This window comes from Danio rerio, chromosome 10 (genome assembly GCF_049306965.1).
Source record: "Danio rerio strain Tuebingen ecotype United States chromosome 10, GRCz12tu, whole genome shotgun sequence".
Lineage (NCBI taxonomy): Eukaryota > Metazoa > Chordata > Actinopteri > Cypriniformes > Danionidae > Danio > Danio rerio.
In genome coordinates this window covers 26,833,635-26,854,350 of record NC_133185.1, presented here as the reverse complement: position 1 = coordinate 26,854,350, position 20,716 = coordinate 26,833,635, and the positions used below count along the sequence as shown (strand labels likewise).

General features: G+C 34.7%; 2 protein-coding genes and 1 long non-coding RNA gene across 8 annotated transcripts in view; 2 read left to right on the top strand and 1 right to left on the bottom strand.

Annotated features, from left to right (window-relative positions):
* Positions 1-10,803, bottom strand: part of kcnip1b (Kv channel interacting protein 1 b) — a 65,324-nt gene extending 54,521 nt beyond the window's left edge. For both annotated transcript variants that reach the window (XR_012385894.1, XM_021479166.3), the window contains exon 1: positions 10,156-10,803. Coding sequence is in view for 1 of the 2 variants with exons in the window: in XM_021479166.3 (XP_021334841.1) it covers positions 10,156-10,243 (88 nt within the window). In the remaining variant the exon portion in view is untranslated. The remainder of the gene's footprint in view (positions 1-10,155) is intronic.
* LOC141376355 (uncharacterized) overlaps positions 1-20,716 on the top strand; it is a 974,232-nt gene that overhangs the window by 62,670 nt on the left and 890,846 nt on the right. The gene's annotated exons all lie outside the window — the stretch shown is intronic.
* LOC110438850 (protein mono-ADP-ribosyltransferase PARP14-like) overlaps positions 1-20,716 on the top strand; it is a 102,717-nt gene that overhangs the window by 57,258 nt on the left and 24,743 nt on the right. The window contains exons 1-2 of one of the 3 annotated variants that reach the window (XM_073914652.1): positions 10,812-11,143; positions 11,220-11,337. The exons of the other annotated variants lie outside the window; for them this stretch is intronic. The gene's annotated coding sequence lies outside the window, so the exon portion shown is untranslated. Of the gene's footprint in view, positions 1-10,811; positions 11,144-11,219; positions 11,338-20,716 lie in introns of those variants that run through there. 3 annotated transcript variants of the gene reach the window in all.

Below are 20,716 nucleotides of genomic sequence, written 5' to 3'. Positions count from 1 at the left end.
AAACAAATAAAAATCTTAAACATACCTGATGAACGGTATTACAGAAAATGTTGGCGGTTTTAAAACCTTGACTTATACCTTAAAAACGGTCCCATTATGACTTGCTTGAAGTTTGATCAACGTTTGGTGTAGTTGTAAATGAGTTTAGAAGCAACTCATGACATTTTAACAATATTTTGGCAAATTGAACTAAATGATTCAATTGATTAATTGATTAAATGATTAGTTCATCTCAATGAACGAGACTCAAAGGTCCCAGTCAGTAGAATGATCCAAACTTTCCATCACTACGTAACCTTTGAACTTTATGGATTTGCCATGGTTCTGACTCCTGGTCGTCGGTGTGTGCCACTGACTGTGCGTGTTCTTGTGTAAATACCCCCCATGTCTCTGATTGGCAAATGATGGAAATGTACTCTATCTAAGCCAATCATCACGTTCTCAATTACATCACGTACACCAATCATCATCACTAGTTGATTATGTGTCCCGACCCAACCCCGAAAACACACAAACACACACACACACACACACACACACACACACACACACACACACACACACACACACACACACCAGGGAAAGAGAGTTCATATGGCTGAATATGTTCCTATAGCTTTCAGTGTTCTCAATTATTTTGTCAGTAAGGATAACGGCGTTGTAACAAAGGGAAACAGTAATTCAATTGATTACAGGTTATTGAAAAAGTAACATCATTAGTGACGCTGTTTATTCATAACGTCGTCATTGTCATTCTCATCACTGTTCCCAATACGCCCCATACAATGAAAATAATTTGTATAATTATTACCTTAATTATAACATAGAGAGACTCACTTCTACATAGTTTTTGAACAATACTATCACCTCAAAATCTACACTGTGTTGTTATCTCACAAGTGAGCTTGAATGAAGTGTGTGCAATACATATAAAAACTGACTGCTGAAAGATTATCAGTTTATTTTGGCTTCATAAGCTTTGCTTGATTTGGAAAGTAGTGCACAATGTGTACTACATCTAACGTTTTTTGCATTTAATTTGTGTTGTTTGGAGCTCGATCATCACTGCATTGAAAAAGCAGGCACGTAGGACACAGAGATGCTGAAGTAAATTGAAATCCTAGCATATAAAAAAACACTAGCTTCACAACAGTCCACATATTATGTATTTTTCCAGTGTACACTTATTATACTAATGGATAGCAGTGCAGATCTCACTCCAGTGCACATATTAATATACATGCCAGCACACAGTTCAGTCTCCCACACACGTACAAATGCATGCTAATTTAGACATATTCTTTAAAGGTCATAAGAAGGCCATTATGATGTCAGAATAGTTTAGTCCTTTTCTCCCTTAGTTTCTTTTTAAATGAATTCTTTCCTTCTTTAGATAAAAGGAAATATGTTAAAGGTTGGGTCCTCCTGGCATTGCTTGTGTTCTTGCCGCAAGTTATTATGAACCTCAGACACACACACATTATCAGCAGCTCAGCAGGAGCAGGAGGCTGAGGAGGACGTGAAAAGGCCTGAATAAATCCAGGAAGGTTTCACATCTAATGTTACATTTACATAAGATGCTGTTGAGAATTTGGCACCTCCACAGCTCAAGCCAAACCGAAACAGAATCATGGAGAAAACGCCAGAGTCAGAAAAGAGATTGAAATTCAGCGGGTGACAGAGAAGGAGATAAAAGAGAAGGAGAAAATGTGCGAAGGAGGGAAAGAGTGTGGGGGAGAGTTAGATTGCATTGGCATTGTAGCTGTCAGACAGATGGTAAGAAACTGGTGTCAACTAAAGAGTTGGAAAACAGATGGAGAACAAAAAACAACACTATTTTGGAAAAAGTAAATAAGAAATAGACATATATGCATCTTAATAATGCATAATAAAACATAATTGAAACATCTGATTACTGCTTATTTCTCTACATGATCAATTACCCAGCTCATTAAATGTCTGCAGCTCATTTTACAGTACTACGCTATACAGTATATTCAACACTTGATCACTAAACCAGTCATAAGTGTCAATTATTGGAAATTGGGATTTAAATGGCATCTGAAAGCTGAACAATTAAACTTTCTAAATATGGTTTGTCGAAATATGGCAATCTGAAAAATCTAAATACTGAGAAACTGTCCAACATCCAACACTAATAATACATATTAATATAAATCTTAGCTATACTAATATATAATTAACCAATAACAAATCATGTTTGATAGATTTAGGGAAATATGTTTACTAAATGTCTTCATGGAACATGATTTTTCGGCATAAAATAAGTTCAATAATTTTGACTCATGCAACTTATTTTGGCTATTGCTAAAAATTCATACTGTAGCATAAAGTAAGGTTTTGTGATTGAGGGTCACATATATGTCATAAACATGACCTCTGTTAGATACCTTTGTGAATAAATCTTAAAGTCTCTTTATACCTGATATTAATATGCAATTTTGTCAATCCAATGACAAGTGGACAACTCTGGAATACAGAATTTATGTAATGTGATGTAATGTGTATTTATATATCGCATTTATTATGTATGGCCATACACCCAAAGCACTTCACAATCATAGGGGGGTCTCTGTTCACCACCACCAGTGTGCAGCATCTACTTGGATGATGCAACGGCAGCCACAGGACAATGGTGCCAGTGCGCTCACCACACACTAGCTATTGGTGGAGTGGAGAGACAGTGATAGAGAGGAATAGAGAAGGTTAAGAATAGAGAGGGTTGGGGTTGGGGTTGAGGGAGGCGTGACTGTCCTTTGCCTAGAGTGACAGTTCAGCTTGCTCCGGCCCTGAGTGTCCCCTTCACTTTACTGGGGAATTAATAGTCACAAAGACCACAGGTTAAAGGCCCCCTGCTGGGCTCACTAATACCATTTCCAACAGCAACCTATAGTTTCCCATATGGTCTCCCATCCAGGTACAAACCAGGCTCAGCCCTGCTTAGCTTCAGTGAGTAACCGGTCAGATGTACTGTAAATGTGGTCCAAATGTTTTGAGCTTGTTTTGACAACTTCTGGAAAATAACAAATACATTTGACCGGTTTGTGTGTTCAAAAAAGCCTCAAAGACCAGCTAATCTCTGTCTGATCTATTGTAATTCTTTAAGGATGAGACACACCAAGTCGACAGTTAAAATAAAAATAAAAAATTCTAATTTTCTCTTATCAGTCCTTATTCTAAATCAAACTCACCATTTTCAGCTGCTGGAAGGGCATTTGCTGTGTAAAACATTTGCTGGAATAGTTGGCGGTTCATTCCGCTGTGGCGACCCCTGATAAACAGGGTATTGAGCCAAAGGAAAATTAATGAATTAATTGAATTTTTAAAGCTTACACTTAAACACAAAAAACAAAACAAAAAAAGTGTAAGTCATAATATGATGCTTTTGTGGTGCTTTGTTTTCATTTCGCAGCTTGACAGATCCAGTTGCTTTCACTTTCTTTGTAATAAAAAGAGCCACACAGAAAATCCTTCCAAAATTCACCTTTTGTGTTTCACAGAAGAAATAAAGCCATTTGAACAATATGAAGGGGTAAATAATGACAGAATGTTCCGGTTCTGGCTGAACTGCAGTATCTTTACTTTAATGAGACACTGAATCACTCTCCACATCACCTTCACTCTGTGTGTGTGGTATGTTTTAGTCTGTACTGCTCTAAAATGTTCTGTTTTAGAGTCCTCAGGCAATTTAACTGCGAACATTGCATCAGCCCATCAGACGTGATAAAGTTCATAACAATTTAATAAAGGCACAAAGAATGGGAAATGATTAGCTTCAGACTTAAGTGTAGTTTTGTCTACAATCAAAGAAGGGGATTAAAAAAAGAACAAACTTTTCACATACAAATCACATAATTTCCTGTCATTCCCTTAGCAATCCAAAACTGTTTAACCGTGATAGAATATTTTGTCAAAAACATGCTTAATTTTTGCAGTGTGGAAATATACGAAGAAAAAAAGTCCTGTTTTTGGTTTATTTAGATGTTTTTGTTTTTGTGTTTTCTGTTCATATTTCAGTTGAGCTGCACCAAAGTTCAATTTGATTACCAAGACCCATATCTTAGCAGTCTTTATTCATTCATTTTCTTTTAGGCTTAGTCCCTTTATTAATCTGGGGTCGCCACAGCAGAATGAACTGCCAACTTATCCAGCATATGTTTTACGCAGCAGATACCCTTCCAGCTGTAACCCATCACTGGGAAACCCATACACACTCATTCACACATACAATTTTTAGCATACCCAATTCACCTGTACCACATGTCTTTGGACTTGTGAGGGAAACCGAAGTACCCGGAGGAAACCCACACGAACCCAACTTCACACAGAAATGCCAACTGACCCAGCTGAGGCCTGAACCAGCGACCTTCTTGCTGTAAGACGAACATGCTACCCACTGTGCCACTGCATCACCTCTTAGCAGTCTTTATTCTTTAATTTGGTGCACACCAACATTTGCATGGTAACATTCACATATTAAGATGAATATAATGTAATATAGAATAAAAATAGAATAGATATAGAAAATATAGAAGAATAATTAATAAATTATAATCGTAAGCACACCTTTACTGTTATGAAAGTTACTTTTTATATTTATACTTTAGAAATGCTAAAAAAAAAATGCTGCTTTGGGGGAAAACACATACACATTGTTTTCAGACCTAAAATATTGGAAGGAAAATTCCTGCATTGCTAATCTTATTTGACATTTTGAAGACACATTATCAGAAGTTTACAAAATAAAACCCAAATGGACATTTTACTCAAAACATTCACTTCTTAATGGCAAATTCACCATTAACAATTTTGAAAAAGTCTCTTATTGTTCTCCAGAGTTGTTTACAGAAGAGAAAATGTCACAAAAAAGCATAAAACAATTATAAATTATAGTGGCATACAGTATAAATATATATTTTAAACTAATTTTCATTTAAATATTTAAGTGAGAACTAAAACTTTGAGATGTGCACTACACAAACACACTTATCTAATAATTAGCAAATGAGTATTATTTTCTTGCTTGATGTTAATTACATTCTAAAAGTTGATTTGGAATGTAAAATGGCATAAAGGGAGATGATAAAAACAAGAAAAGTTACGTGGATTAAAAAGAAAGAAAGGTTTAGAACAACATTAGGCTAAGAAGTAAATCATGGCAGAATGTTCCGTACTTATGAATTGAACAAATACATTAATACATCCCAGAAAAAAAATACATAGAAACATTGAATCTGGTGCATTCAAACTGTGAGTGAGTCTGCATCCATATTGATTCCTGCAGTCAAAAGGGTTCACAATAACCGCTGTATGGATATTCTCATGTGTGTTACAGTTCTTACAGAAAACAGAGGAAATGTGCGGCATGTCAAAGGAAGTTGGCGGGATTGATCGACTGTACTCTTTTAAAATGTCAAATGCTCTTTCACTCTCCCCCAGAGGCTCATTCTGTTGGAGCTGTAAAACTGCAGCAACACCAGCATAGCCATGTTGCCACCCATAATCACACACACACACACACACACACACACCCACACGCACACACACACACACACACACACAGAAACTGCACTTAAACACAACACTTACACGCTTGCCATGCGCTCCACTGACCTTGTCACATGCACTCACGGTTGCTACTGGTAACAACAAAACAGCTTTTGATTGGGTGCTTAAGGGCAACAATATTTCTTCATGAAATGTTCTTGAGTGTTTTTTCGGTCAAAGGTTAGATTATGGTTAAAAAGATAATTCCAGACAATCCAGCATATTCTATTCAGTGTACATGGGCACATTTTGTAAAAAGAATTGTTGAGTGTCTAAAAAGTCAAAATGTTGTAAATTTAGGGCAAGGACTAGGGGAAGACTGTAATATTATATTATTCTGTATGGATGAAGAGTCACCATTGACTGAGGAAAGGTGCAGTCTGTTGGAATAACCGTGATAGACGTTTACACACTTTCTCTCTCTGAGCTTTCATTATAAATTCACACTAATTATCTCATAAGAAGAGGTTGGTTTGCCAGAGGACTTTGAGCATTAGCGCTCTAAAATTTCAGAACATGATCCTAAGTAGTGTTTGGGGGAAAAACAACCTGCACAGCTCTGCTCTATTTTTGTGGGATCCTGTTGAAGATTCTGTAAATGCACTGTTCTTTTCTGCTCAGATACTTTTTTATTATGAAAAACATAAAAATGTCTAATCGATATATCTCTGTTCAGCTGTTCTATTTAAAATCATTTCCATTCATGTTTATAAATAAGAACAGAGCATTCATTCATTCATTCATTCATTTGTTTTCCTTTGGCTTAGTCTCATTATTTATCAGGGCTTTCCACAGCGGAAAGATCCTCAAACTTATACATCATATGTTTTACACAGCGGATGCCCTTCTAGCCAACCCAACACTGGGAAACACCCATACACTCTCACATTCACACACATTCAGTACAGCCAATTCAGTTTATTCAATTCACCTATAGTGCATGTCTTTGAACTGTGTGGGAATCCAGAGCACCTGGAAGAAACCCACGTGAACATAGGGAGAACATGCAAATTCCATACAGAAATGTCAACTTGCCCAGCCGGGACAATCAGCAACCTTCCTGATGTGAGATGAAAGTGCTAACCACTAAGCCACTGTGTCGCCCTCTAAAAACAGAGCAGTATATGGTTATTTTTATTCTGTAGTTTGTGATTCATTGGCGTTTCCGGTTTGTTTATCCTTTTGAATTGCTTTATGGGATCTTGAACTCTGCTTCTACAACTTTTAATGTTGAAAATGTAAATTTTGTAGTGCTTTAAAATAATATATTGCCAGCTTTGGCATGTAAATTACGATACAAATGTCAGGTAATGAGATGCCAGTGGTTGTAATGTTGTTATATTTCAATATAAAAAGGGAAGGGAGAAAATATACACGTGTTTTATTTATAGTGCAACTATTCTGATCAATAGAAATGTTTCTTCTCCTCTGCTAAAACTCTATTGCTTCCATGCAAGTCTGTTATATCATGCTAAATGCATTAGTTATGGGCTGAACATTCTAAAATATTCAATTCTTTTTTGCAATATTCTGCTAAATATTCTTATTATAAATGCTACATCTATAAGATCTTTGGTTTACTAAAAAATAACTTGTTCACTGAAAAGTTAAAAATTTCAAAATGTTCCATCAAATTAGCCACATTGCTACAGTGCACTAAGGAATGTATCATTCAGTGATGCAATGTCAGACACAATGCACTCAATGGAGTGAGTGACGTGACTGTGACGAGTAGGGTTAGGGGTGGGGTTAGGTGAGCATATTAAAAAGCCTTGGATGCAGCTCAGATTGCACTGCACCAGGTCTGCATCCAGACCCCTCTTGATTCTATAGGAAATTGTTAACAGTGTGGTTAAAGTGGTTAAAGCAATATCAGTAATCAGGGATGTGATTCTTCTGTGTAAATACAGATTTCCATATTCTTCAAGCTCAGTGGGGCGAACCCTATAATTTGGGTAAATCTGAAGTTTATTTTTTTGAGGGTTGGTCTCAGTGAGCTTCATCGTCATCAAAGCAGACGAGAGACGACCTGATGGTTTGCCCATTCAGTGTTCACCATTTTGTACAAGAAGGAGCAGTAACTGCTTCATTCCGGGTGTCATTCAGGGAGGGAATTGTAGGCCTATGCTTTCGTCTATATAATATAATGGTATTATGTACTCCTATGATGTGCTTGTAGGAGGACACCACTCATAATATGTAAGATTATGAAATCGTTTAAATTCGTGCAGCTGTGCACACTATTTCCGCTCTCACAGTTGCATGTCATGACCACATGCGCTCTACTGTATGTACATTATAAATGAAGACTGGACGCACATTTGTTATTATCCTCTGCAAGTCATCTGTCCTTATGCCTTCATTTATTTAGTGCAACAGCCGGGCACCTCAAATTTAATACCTGAATGTTTCGTAAGTTTAGATGATATTACAAATGTATAACTGTATATTTTATAATTAATTAAAACTAAAAAGTAGAGACTATGCTGAAGGAAAGGGAAAGTGATAAACTTTTTTTAGTGATGTACAGTATGATATTTTTTTCAGGCTGGAATGTTAAAGTACATTAGGCTACTCAATTCAACTAGATTTGAATAGACTAAAAGTTGGAATTGTTGACTGACTAGTTTATTTATCACATGGAATAAATAGTTACTAAATTACAGGAAAGTTTATATTCTGTGGATGTAAACTCATTAAACTGAGTTAGTGGCACCATTTAGCGGTGTGTGTGTTCCGACATTGAGGTACAAAGTACTGTATAAACCTATTAAATATTACTTAGGTGATTATTAAACTTCTAAACATTGAAACTAATAAAACACAAAAACAATACAAAAAAATAGGTGTGGCCAATATTATTTATTATTTTTGTAGACGTATTGTTTTCTATTATTTAAAAAATATATATATTTAAAAACACACACAAATCTTGCCTGATTAATAAGCTTTTTTTCTCTTGCAACATGGAAAAGCACACTAGTATATCTACTGTATGCAGAAGGTACCTTTTTCCATTTTTGGCACAAACAAACCAAGTTATTTTCAGAATGTAAAAAAACAATGTTATGAAATATCTATACTCATTCTCTTAAACAAAATATTGTATTCTTCCTTATTCTCCATCATATGTATTCAATTTTATTGCACCGTATTCTAATCTTCAACTAAACATTTAGAAGTTCCTTCAGGGTTTTCTACTTAATTTCCCCCCTAAGATAACACTAAAGTAATCTCAGCACACACAAATAGAAAAAACTCAAGTCCTTTCACAGCTTTATTGCTTTCAGGATTTATTTCCTCACCACATTACCGTAGTGGTCTACAGAGAGAGGGTGCTTTAAATTCTATACTGTGCTTCTAAATCCCCAATATCCTCTTGCAATGAACTTTGCCATCCCCAGTGAGCAGGACGAGTATCTATCAGTGTAATGAAGGAGTGTAGAGATAGTGAGGTTCTGGTTCTCTGCACTCGGTGACAGCAGATAAACAGACAGTGCTTTCAGCTTCTCCACGGGCTGCAGGAGGAGAAACACGCAGAGCTTTTTCTGCTGACACAGTGCTGTGATACTTGGGGGAGAAAAAAGAAGTGATAAGAGAGATGAAAAGAATGGAAGACAAAAAAGTGCACCGCTAAACAATGCGCCTGGACTCTTCTTCTTCTTTAAAGAAAACAGGTGATAAGAAGGAGGATTTTATAGTAGGTTGTAAATGAATGGGGATTTGTGTGGTGCATAATGTGAAGGAATGAAACACTGGAACTCTATTTTAATGTAAATTTTATGTTTGGTGTTATGATATACAGATATATAAAAAAGAAAACAACAGACAGAGAGATAAATACAAGTAATGTGAATGCAGGTAAACAGACATGAAAAATTGTATGATTATTTTTCCATATGGCATCAATTTTTTTAATTCACAATGATTACGTCAACATATAATACATTTAATAATATATATTAGATCAGATAGATTAACAGACTAAATGTAATTATATAAAATTCAATATAAAACAATGATCTTATTAAGTGTATAATTAAAATAAACTGTTATTGTTGTAAAAAAATTTGTAAATATGAAATATACAAACTTATAATAAATAATAACAATAAATAATATTAAGTACTATGTAAATACACTAAATACATCAAATATTGTCAATAAATGTCATTAAATGGAACATAATGCAATAATTACATTTACAAACACTAAATATACTCACACATGTCCAAATTAAACGTAAAACAAAGCCAATATCTTTATTAAATATGAAATTAAAACAAATACTTGATGAAAATATATTATGTAAAGAAATTAAATGTAAAAACTATATATTTATTATGGTATCTTTGTAGAATTGTTTTGAAATATTTTTTTTAAATATTTAAAACTTTAAAAACAAAAAGAGGCTTATTTGAATTTATATTAAAACGTATTTTATAACTTTTCTTCTATATTATTGTTTTATATATATAAAAAAACAATACAAAACACATATAAATGTTGAATATTATAAAAGTATTCAATACAAAAATACATTTTTAAACAAAGATTTTACTTTTTTATTTGACTTGATCGTCTTACCTTTGCTGAGTGTTCCTGAGAGGAGCCTCTGGATGGACTGAATGAGCTTTAGCACCCCCTGTCTGCAGCGGCTGGTACAGCCAGCCATGATGAGGGCAAATCCGAGGGTGTCCAAACAGCCCCTACAACACCCTAACCACCGCCACAGACAGACGTCCCATACAAGCCTCTCCCTGGTTCTCCCCTTTACACCAGTTCAGTCTCAAAACAGCAACGATTTTAGGTCCCAATTCCAAGAGCGAGATGAACAGGATGTCCTCAGTTCAGAAGACACAGACACACACCTTTCGTACACACTCACAGCAAAAGTGCCGAATTTGTTTCCCTCAGCATTTAGTGGCAGGTAAATTGAAGTGTAAATGGAGAGTTGCTGAACAAGTCGACTGCTGCGGTGCGAAAGGAAAAGTTTGAGGAGGAAAAGTTGTTGAGCGCTGCAGCTCCGACCTGATGAATTATTAAGCGGATGGCAAGCGCCGCTGCTGCGCTACACGAACTATAAGCAGAAGAAGTGCTCGGAGGAAGTTGAGTGTCCGTGGAGACAAAAGAGAGTGGCTTTCCTTTTCCTTCACTGTGCTTCTCCTGGTTACGCCTCTCTCTGTGTGAGTGTGTGGAGTGTGTTGTGGTCGCTGCAGTGTTTCCGACTGCTCTAGGCTCCTGGACAGATCCCTGCAGTAGAAAACAGGAGACTACCTCTCTCTCTCTCTCTCTCTCTCTCTCTCTCTCTTTCTCTCTCTCTCTCTCTCTCTCTCTCTCTCTTTCTCTCTCTCTCCCTCCCTCCCTCCCTCCCTCACACTGTGTTTCTCACTCTCTCTCTCACTCAGCAAGCATCACTTCTCTCTCACACACACACTCTTTTTTGTCATTGCTGAGGTATATGTGTCAGAATTTATTCTATTTTACTCCATTCTGCTTCATGAAAGTTTTTTTTTTCATTCTGAAAATGTCCCCCTATGTTCATTTCTGGAGATCGCGAAATATGTAGCTAGAAGTACGTATTCCTGCATTTCATCTTTAAAATAAATGCTTTGAGGCGGTATGACGTCGTTCCTTTTTGTGCTTACCAGCTGACCGATTATCTTTGCCTGGATGGCTTTCCCACTGTTACTGTTTGTCCAGTGGCTCGCCATGTACCTTGGTGGGCGACAGGGTCTGAGTCCGGCGAAGAATGGTTCCAGAAAGCAGGTAAGACAAAAACAGAAGCCAAAAAAACAGGTGTTAATGCGAGTGAGAATGTGGTAAAATCTGAAAACGTCGTAAAAATTAGTTGAGGGCTTTTCTTTATCTGGATTGCTGTCTTTACACTGTCAGTTGGTTTTAGGGAAGGGGGTGCGCGGGTCAATCGGTACCTTTGAAAAAACTATTGGTTGGGTTTAGGGAAGGAGAAGGGTGAGTCCGTCAGTGATTCAGTCCTTCAGTCAGTCGACAGTGACCTCTGGTGAATTTACGCAAGAAGAGCAGGTGCAAATGGCACTCGCGAGTGAAATTTGAGATCTGTAAAAGCGTACACAGTGGTCTCTGGTGGATTTGCAAAAAAACTATTGCAAAAATAGGTACCTCTTGAGACGTATTTAGCACTCTCCAGAAATGTATTTAGGGCTACATTTTCAAAATGAGCTTGGGTTGTTTATTTTCTATTAAAAATTTTATCAGATTATTTTCTGCCCTACTCTATTTTCTGTTCCTCTATTCTTTTCTATTCTATTCTATTATATTCTATTCTATTCTTTATGAGACAGATTTTACTTTACCCTGTTCTGTGCTGCTAGATTTGGTTTTATAAAAGTTCTATTTTCTATTCATTACACGACATTCTATTCTATTCTATTCTGTTCTATTCTATTCTATTCTGGCATTTAAGATTCTATCTGTTAAAGATCAAGTATTGTACTACAAGTTTTATATGTTTTTGTTTATTGAGTTTTATTTGATAACTGTTATTTTACTTTTTTACTATGTTCTGTTCCATTCTATTATATCCTAAATGTGACAGAATTGATTTTGCTATTCTATTTTACCTCGTTTTCCCTGTTTTGCTAGATTCTCTTTTACTAAAGTGCTATTTTTCTACCTATCATATTTTCATTCATTGTCCTTCGGCTTAGTCCCTTATTTATCAGAGGTTGCCACAGGGGTATGAACCCCAAACTATTCCGGCATATTTTTTACGCATGCGGATGCCCATCCATCCCCTATCCAGTACTGGGAAACACCCATACATTCGCACATTTACACTTATACACTATTGCCAATTTAGTTTACTCAATTCACTTATAGCACATGTCTTTGGACTGTGGGGGAATCCAGAGCACCCTGAGGAAACCCATGCCAACACGTGGAGAACATGCAAACTCCACACAGAAATGCCATCTGACCCAGCCGGGATTTAAACCAGCAGCCTTCTTGCTGTGAGGCGACAGTCTTAATCACTGAGGCACCGTGCCACCCTGTATGATATTCTAAAATATTCTGTTCTGTCATTAAATATTTGATTTTACTATAGGTCTAGTTTCTTAAGTATTCTATTCTAGTGTCTCATAATTTCATAACTTTCCGTAATTTTTCCACTCTTTTCTGTAAGATTATTTTCCTCTTTTTCTCTTCTACACTAAAAAAATTGGATTTACTAAATATTTAAGGTAAGTGGTTGCAAACAATTTATATGGGCTTAATTTAAACAAATTAGGTTGAACATTACTCAATATAATTTGTTGGTTTAAATTCAGTCCATATTAATTATTGGCAACCTTGCAAATTTGTAAATCCAGTAAATATTTTTGTCAGTGTATATGATAGAACTGATTTTTATTTTATTCTCAAAATTATGCTTCCTCTATTCTATTTCATTCTGTTCTGCTGAATGAACACTCTATTCTGCAATTTGTACTCTATCCTGTTCTGAATTATTCTGTTCTGTTACTTTCCATTTTACTCTACTGTCAAAGACTGCTTTTTATTAAATGTAATATTCTACATGATCTAAAAGACTTTGTTCTTTTGATGATTGTTCCCAGTTCCTACACAATCCACTTGAACCTCTCGCCCTTATTTATCATTTTAGCCCGGCTGAGGGGAACCCAAAATAGTGAGCCGAAAGGAGAGGAAAGTGAGAGTGAAAGAGGGAAGATGTAACGAGAAGTGACAGCTCTGATAGATAGCAGGATGATGCCGAAGGAATGAGACAGATAAAGTTAAAAGGAAATATGATGGAAAAATGCAATGCAAAAAGATATAGATACTATTTGGAGGATCCACTGTCTGTTTCTTCTCCTGAGAAAAAAAAGACGTGGTTATCGCCATGTGTCTATGGTTTCAGAAGAGATTCCACCAGTGTCTTAAACTGTGCATTAGACTGAGGGCAATATCCCTTTAACTGCCCACTCTACCAAATGATTGACCTTATTTTGACTGTTATAAATAATGACTGTTAAATTCATTAAAGAATGATTTGTAAATAATGGTTGACACACAGCATTGTTGGTTTACAAAGAAATCAAACACACACAATCCTGTTGCACTACTACACTTAATTATGGTTTTACTGTGGAAAAAAACAAGAAAACATGTTAAATGAGAATTTGAAATTGTTTTATGGCATACTTTTAAAAATAAAAATGATTTGGTATTTAAAAATGTTTTATTTTGATGATGTTTTAAATAAATTGGTCTTGCACTTCATATTTTCAGATTTTTCATAGGATATATATCAATTCCAGTACCTTAAACTGACATATATACCATTTGGTGGAGGTTGATATTTTAGAAATTATGGGATGTGTTGAAAAAAAATGCATTGAGTGTGTTAACTAGCGACATTAGGAGTTAAGAATTTGTTCTTGTTGGGGCAGTTAAAGGGATATGAAGTTTTTTCCAGACTATAGCCTGTGCAATTAAATATTTACTATATTTCATTCCATTCCATTTTCCACTCAGTTCTATTTTATTCTGCATATTTTATTATTTATATATATCTTAATTATATCCTGTTCTATATATTTTCAGTATAAACTACCCTGTTTTGTTAAATATTCTGTTTTGTCTATGGTTTGATCATATATTTCCACAATTTGTTTTCTAATTTGTTAGATTAAATGCTTGTATAATTTATGACATAATATGACATTTATGACAGCTATTTTACTAGAATTAGGTTCTGTTACAATTTCCGCCCGACTCTTTATAATGTATATTATATTATCTTTGTTATTCTTCTATGCATATCAAAGATTTTATTTTTTAAAATTACATGCTGGCGATGCAGTTGTGCAGTAGGTAATTCTGTCACCTCACAGAAAGAAAGTCGCTGGTTCGAGCCTCGGCTGGGTCAATTGCCATTTCTCTGTGGAGTTTGCATGTTCTCCTTGCATTCCTCTGGGAGCTCTGGTTTCCCCCAAAAACATGCGGTACAGGTGAATTGGGTGGGCTAAATTGTCCATAGTGTTTGAGTGTGAATGAGTGTGTATGGTTGTTTCCCAGTAATGGGTTGCGGCTGGAAGGGCATCTGCTGTGTAAAACTGTTGGATAAGTTGGCGGTTCATTCTGCCGTAGCGACCCCGGATTGATAAAGGCACTAAGCTGAAAAGAAAATGAATGAAAATGACCTATTATTAATCTTCTTTAAATAATCTATACATTTGCATTGCATTCTACTCTATTTGTTAAACGTTGCTATGCTTTATTTTCTTTATTTAGATTTAATTCTTCTTTATTTTATTACATAATACCCTATTATAAAATGCCTCCGTTCAGTTCTTCTGCTCTTTGAGATTTTATTCTGTCAACAGCTATTCAAAATTATAATATAATATTTTGTTTAAAGACGCATCTGGAAATACATCTGATACCACAATCAACCTTTCACTTTTGTAGATTAAAAATTTTAAAATGTAGTAAGGTTTATTTAGGTCAATATGTACCATAATATGGCCCAATTGAATTTTATGCTATTTTATTTCTCGCATAGAATGTTGTGGTGATCACTCTTACTGGCACAGAAAGTACAATTGGGAATGTAATTCTGGCAGTGTCATTTCTTTATATGATGTTTGTCTGAATACATTTTAGATTAATAATGGTATGCTGCATTGTCAAGCAATGATAAACTATATCCAATTAAATGCACAAAATGATATCTCAGATTTGTCGTTCAGAAACAACTTTAAATACTCCTTCCTGTCGATCATGCAAACAGCATTAAACAGTAACTAGACAGTAAACAGACTCGACTTAGCACTGTATGTTTTGTTACTTTATGAATGTATTGCTACCATCCATTTGTGATCCAACTTCAGAAAGGGGTAGGGTGAGTAGGGCTCAATATCATTTAAAGAGACATGCAGCAAATCAGGAGGTCTTTTTGACAGTGTAATTCACACTGCCATTGAGAAATTAAACCAAAAGTAAGTCATTGACCTTACATTAACGAATAACATGAACTTAAAATGGGCATCCAATATCACTTTTAAAACTGTACCTTTAGGCTTTAAATAATTGAATATTTCTTTAAATTATTTCTGTTAGCGGGGTCTTGTAAAGGTTAACTTTATCATATGCCCAAAGCAGATGCTTATTTCTATTAGACATGCTCAGAAAAAAAAACCTTTTATGTCTTGCGTCACGTATTGAAATATTTTTGGACTGTGTGGGTGGAAGTGCAAAGTGGATAGAGAGCATGCAAGAAAGAGTGAGAGTTCTGCTTTTATTGATTAGTAGATTTACATAACGCAGATAATAGAATGTAAAAGTCTTCAGGCGCCAGAATTTCATTTGTCAGTTCTGCTTCTGTAAGGTTCTGAATCTTTTATGTGTACAAACTAAAATCAATTATTATTGTGCCTAAAACATTTTTTTAAACACACGAGGCTAAATAAACATCTGCAAATTGTTTCAAGTTTCTTTTTGTTATGTGTACCTGTATGTGTACTGTGTAATTCTGCACAGCAGGATTGATTCAAAGCAGCGTCCCAACAGCTGCAGTGAAGATCAATCCAATAGAGATGTTGTTTTTTTTTCAGTTTCGCAGGTCTATCAACAACAGTTCTATATACCTCATATCCTTCAGAAACATTCTGGATGCATATGTCTGTAATGCATTTACTCAAACTCTCTAACCATTAGGCCATGGCTGTTCCCAATTTATTTATTTTGTAGATACAATCTCAAGTAGAGTGAAGTGAGCATTGTCAAGTATACGCATACTCAAAATTGGTCCTCTGCTTTTGACCCAACACACACACACACACACACACACACACACACACACACACACACACACACACACACACACACACACACACACACACAAACAATGAAGATACACCTATAGCAGTGAGCATGGCTGTTGGAGGGTTGCAGCTCATAACACATTTCAGTCATTCATTCATTTTCTTTTCAGCTTAGTCCTTTTATTAATTAACCCATCATTGGGAAACATCTATACACTCATTCACACACATACAGACAATTTTATCTCACCCAGTTCACCTGTACCGCATGTCTTTGGACTGTGGGGGAAACCGGAGCACCCGGAGAAAACCCACGTGAACGCGGGGAGAACATGCAACCTTCTTGCTGTGAGGCAACAGCACTACCTACTGTGCCACCAAACACGTAGTAAAAGATAATATTGATTGTAATGCAATAATAACAAACATCTTTTTAAAGTTGCTTTGGAAAACTAATTATTGTGAAAAGAACTAAACTTGAAATTATTTTTGATGAAATTGGGTGAACTCTTTATTGGGTGAGGAACCAAATATGGTAACTCGATTGATGTTGATTACAACATAATTATTCTTAAGTCATAAAAGTTCAAAAGTCTTGTATTAACCCATACAAACACGTTTTCTGATGAGTTATTTTTTAATTTATGCTAATTTATTAATTCTTTTTTTTTTTTCGGCTTAGTCCTTTTTATTAATCTGGTCGCCAAAGCGAAATGAACCGCCAACTCATCCAGCACATGTTCTATGCAGCGGATGCCCTTCCAGCTGCAACCCATCCCTGGGAAACAGCCATACACACTCATTCACACACATACACTACGAACAGTTTAGCCTACCCAATTCACCTGTACCGCATGTCTATGGACTGTAGAGGAAACCGGAGCACCCAGAGGAAACCCATGTGAATGCGGGGAGAACATGCAAACCCCACACAGAAATGCCAACTGACCCAGTCTTGTTACACTTGATCCATAAACATACTATAGTAATAACAGTAAATTAAGCATTATTGCATGCAACTTACCCTAAACCCATCTCTATTGCCCTAAACTCCAATAGCATCTGACTGTAGATGTGCATATGCAATGAGACACATATGAGTCTCAGACATGCAATGTCACACACAATGCACTCAATAGAGCTAGTGACATCACTCTGAGGGGTAGGGTTAGAGATGCATATTAAAAGCATTGCATGGAGCTCTGCTTGCATCTGCACCTGCTAAACTTTGATTAATCACATGTATTTAATTGTTATTGCTTAACCTCAAATTTACACTATAATAAGGACACTCTAAAATAAAGTGTCAACTTAATATTTTTAGCATGTTATTAACTGTATGTTGATCAAAATAATACCACATTTGAGGCTGATTATACACAAACTTACACTCATACATTGGGTTATACACTATATCAGCATTATTGTTGGTTATATACTTTATAGTTGTCTACACTCTCCGAAAATAGGTACAAAATTGTACCTTTTAGGGTACAAGTGGTCCGTCCCTGGGGTGGTACCCTAAAGGGTACAATTTTGTACCGTTATTTAGAGGTATAAAATAGTACCTTTTCCATTTGTACCATTTAAGAAGACAATTTTGTATCCCCAAGGAACAAAATTGTAGAAACTGAAGGTACAAAAATGTGCCTTTATATATTATATTATATTATATTATATTATATTATATTATATTATATTATATTATATTATATTATATTATATACCAAATAAAATATTTTGGTTTACAGATACCCATTTTTATTTAGAAATGGAGAAACATTTCATTACAGCTCACAACTAAATGTGTCAAGAAATAAAATGACACAGCAAGTAAAAAGCAGTCATTTAAAACAGTAAAAATAAATATTTAGATAAAAAGTAAAATGTTGTTCACTCACTGTACAGTAAATAATCTACACTAATACCGCAAGAATACTGTTTAAGAGCTATAAACACATTACACTGGCTACATCACTTTATAAAATCCAAAGTATTTGTGTTTAGCCATAATACTTTTTAGTATTAATAAATAATTAGTCATAATTATTTGTTTAGTCACAATAAATAATTTATCATCAACGTTTTCTCGGCTTTTCAGAATGAAGGCAAAACGTTTCTCTATCAATTGCTTCAGCAGTCTCTCCCTCAACATCAGTAAACTCCTCAACTTCCTCAAGAGGAGTTGTAATTTGCTGTGAAAAAATATGTTTATTCTTTTGGTAAACATAAAGCACTCATGTTGGAAAATTGGAAAATGTTCTTTGATAATCATTAAGATCCCAAGTTATTTAAAAAGGAACAAGATTGTACCCTCATTGTACCTTTTTCTGACAGTGTACTAATGTTTTCTGGCTGCTGTGAATCACATTATTTGAGCTCTAAAGCTTTCAGACTCGCATACTTTAGAAACTGACTATCAAGTAGCAAACTCTAAAGAACTGATGGTTTGCACACATTTAATGATCCTCCGGTGTACCTATTTAAAAAAAAAAAAAGGGATTCCCATTTCAATTCTTATTTATCATAAAAAGTCTGTGCTCCTCAAGAAAAAGTCTAAATGTTCTTGTCACACACCACCAGACACTAGCCTGCCATTACATCACACTGTCTGAGCGCACCCGTCTCAAGCTATTTTTACTGCCAACCATTTAATGAAGCTGCCACGGTTCACATTTACACACAAACACACAGTGATAAACGCACACACGCTTAGGGCAAGGAGCTGCACTCAGCACTGTTGAATTAACCTTCATCCTCCTATTTAACTCCTGTTCTCTCCCTCTGCACTGAACGACAGGCTTCTTAAAGACGCTTAACAGGACATTTTATGAGTAAATGATTTAAATAAAAAGTCTGAGTGAAACTGTTAAATATATGAAGAATGTTCAATGCAAAATCTAAGAATGAGTTTGACACATGATATGCACTGCAAAAAAAAAATTTCTTACTTAGACTTTTTTTGTCTTGTTTCTAGTCCAACGATCTAAAAATTCTTACATCAAGAAGCATTTTCTAGACAAGAAAAACATGTTGTCTTTCTATGTCAAAATTAAACTTAGCAAAATAATCTTGGTTTTTGGCAGGGTTTAAGTCAGAACATATGAGGACGTGTGCAATTTTAGATGGATACACCACAACACATGAGACAACTAATCAAGTAATTCTATTTATAAAGAAACAAAAAGAAATAAATATATATATATATATATATATATATATATATATATATATATATATATATATATATATATATATATATATATATATATATATATATATATATAATTTTAATTAAAGAGATTTTTACCAGTTTCATCCGTAGAAAGCCAATATTGTAAATTATTATCTTTAAATAACCCATGAAGATTTAATGTTCTAGCCTTTAAAAGTTAATAAACATTATTAAAATAAATATGATTTTGTTTCAGATTGAAGATTATTTTAAATAAATAATATAAAGATATTTTAATATATATGAATAGGATTTGTATAGAAAATTGTATAAAGATTTGTGTAAATAATATTATAATGTAGTATTTTTAAAATAATTTTAAATTACATATAAGATGTCCAAAGATATTAGTCAATGGATACTTGTTTATCTCTTTCCTTTTATTGGCGTTGCAATCAAAATAAGATGAATGTGTAATATTATGAAGATTGCAATATTATGCCAAATTTCAGTACAATTATAATTACTACATTACTAATTACTATGATTTGCATGACAAAAAATGTGTTATATTTTACTGTGACAGAAATTAAGAGAAAAGTAAAATCTCCAAAAATTCAAGTAGTGAATAAAGAATTATTGTATTGCTTATGAAACAATTGAAATGCAGAGCACTTAAATAGAAGTTTTTTTATTGATTAATGGCAATTTTGTATTGTATTTCAGTTTAGGGAACATCCATTCAAAAGAACATGGACAAATAATGTCAAGTATTAAGGTTTCACTACAATTCATACAGTGGAAAATGGACAAGAAGAATGCTTTCTTTCCCCTACACTTAGTATTTTAAGAGTACATAAGTACTTGCGTACACATCAATATATTGCAACAAGAGATAGTTCAGTGTTCTGTTTTTCCATATTTTAATCTTTGCATACCACAATACAGTAATATTTTAAAAATCTATAATATTGCTGGGGAAATCGATTTTTTTGTTGTTGTTGTTGTTTTCAAAATTTCCTGAAAGTAATTTATAAATAAGTTTTCTTGTAATATTCAATGGTTGAACAGCAAGAACACTCATGCAACCTTACTGTATCCACTGTTTTAAAAAAACACTTCATTATCTTTCCATATTTACCTGCATCATGAGGCATGAGAAAAG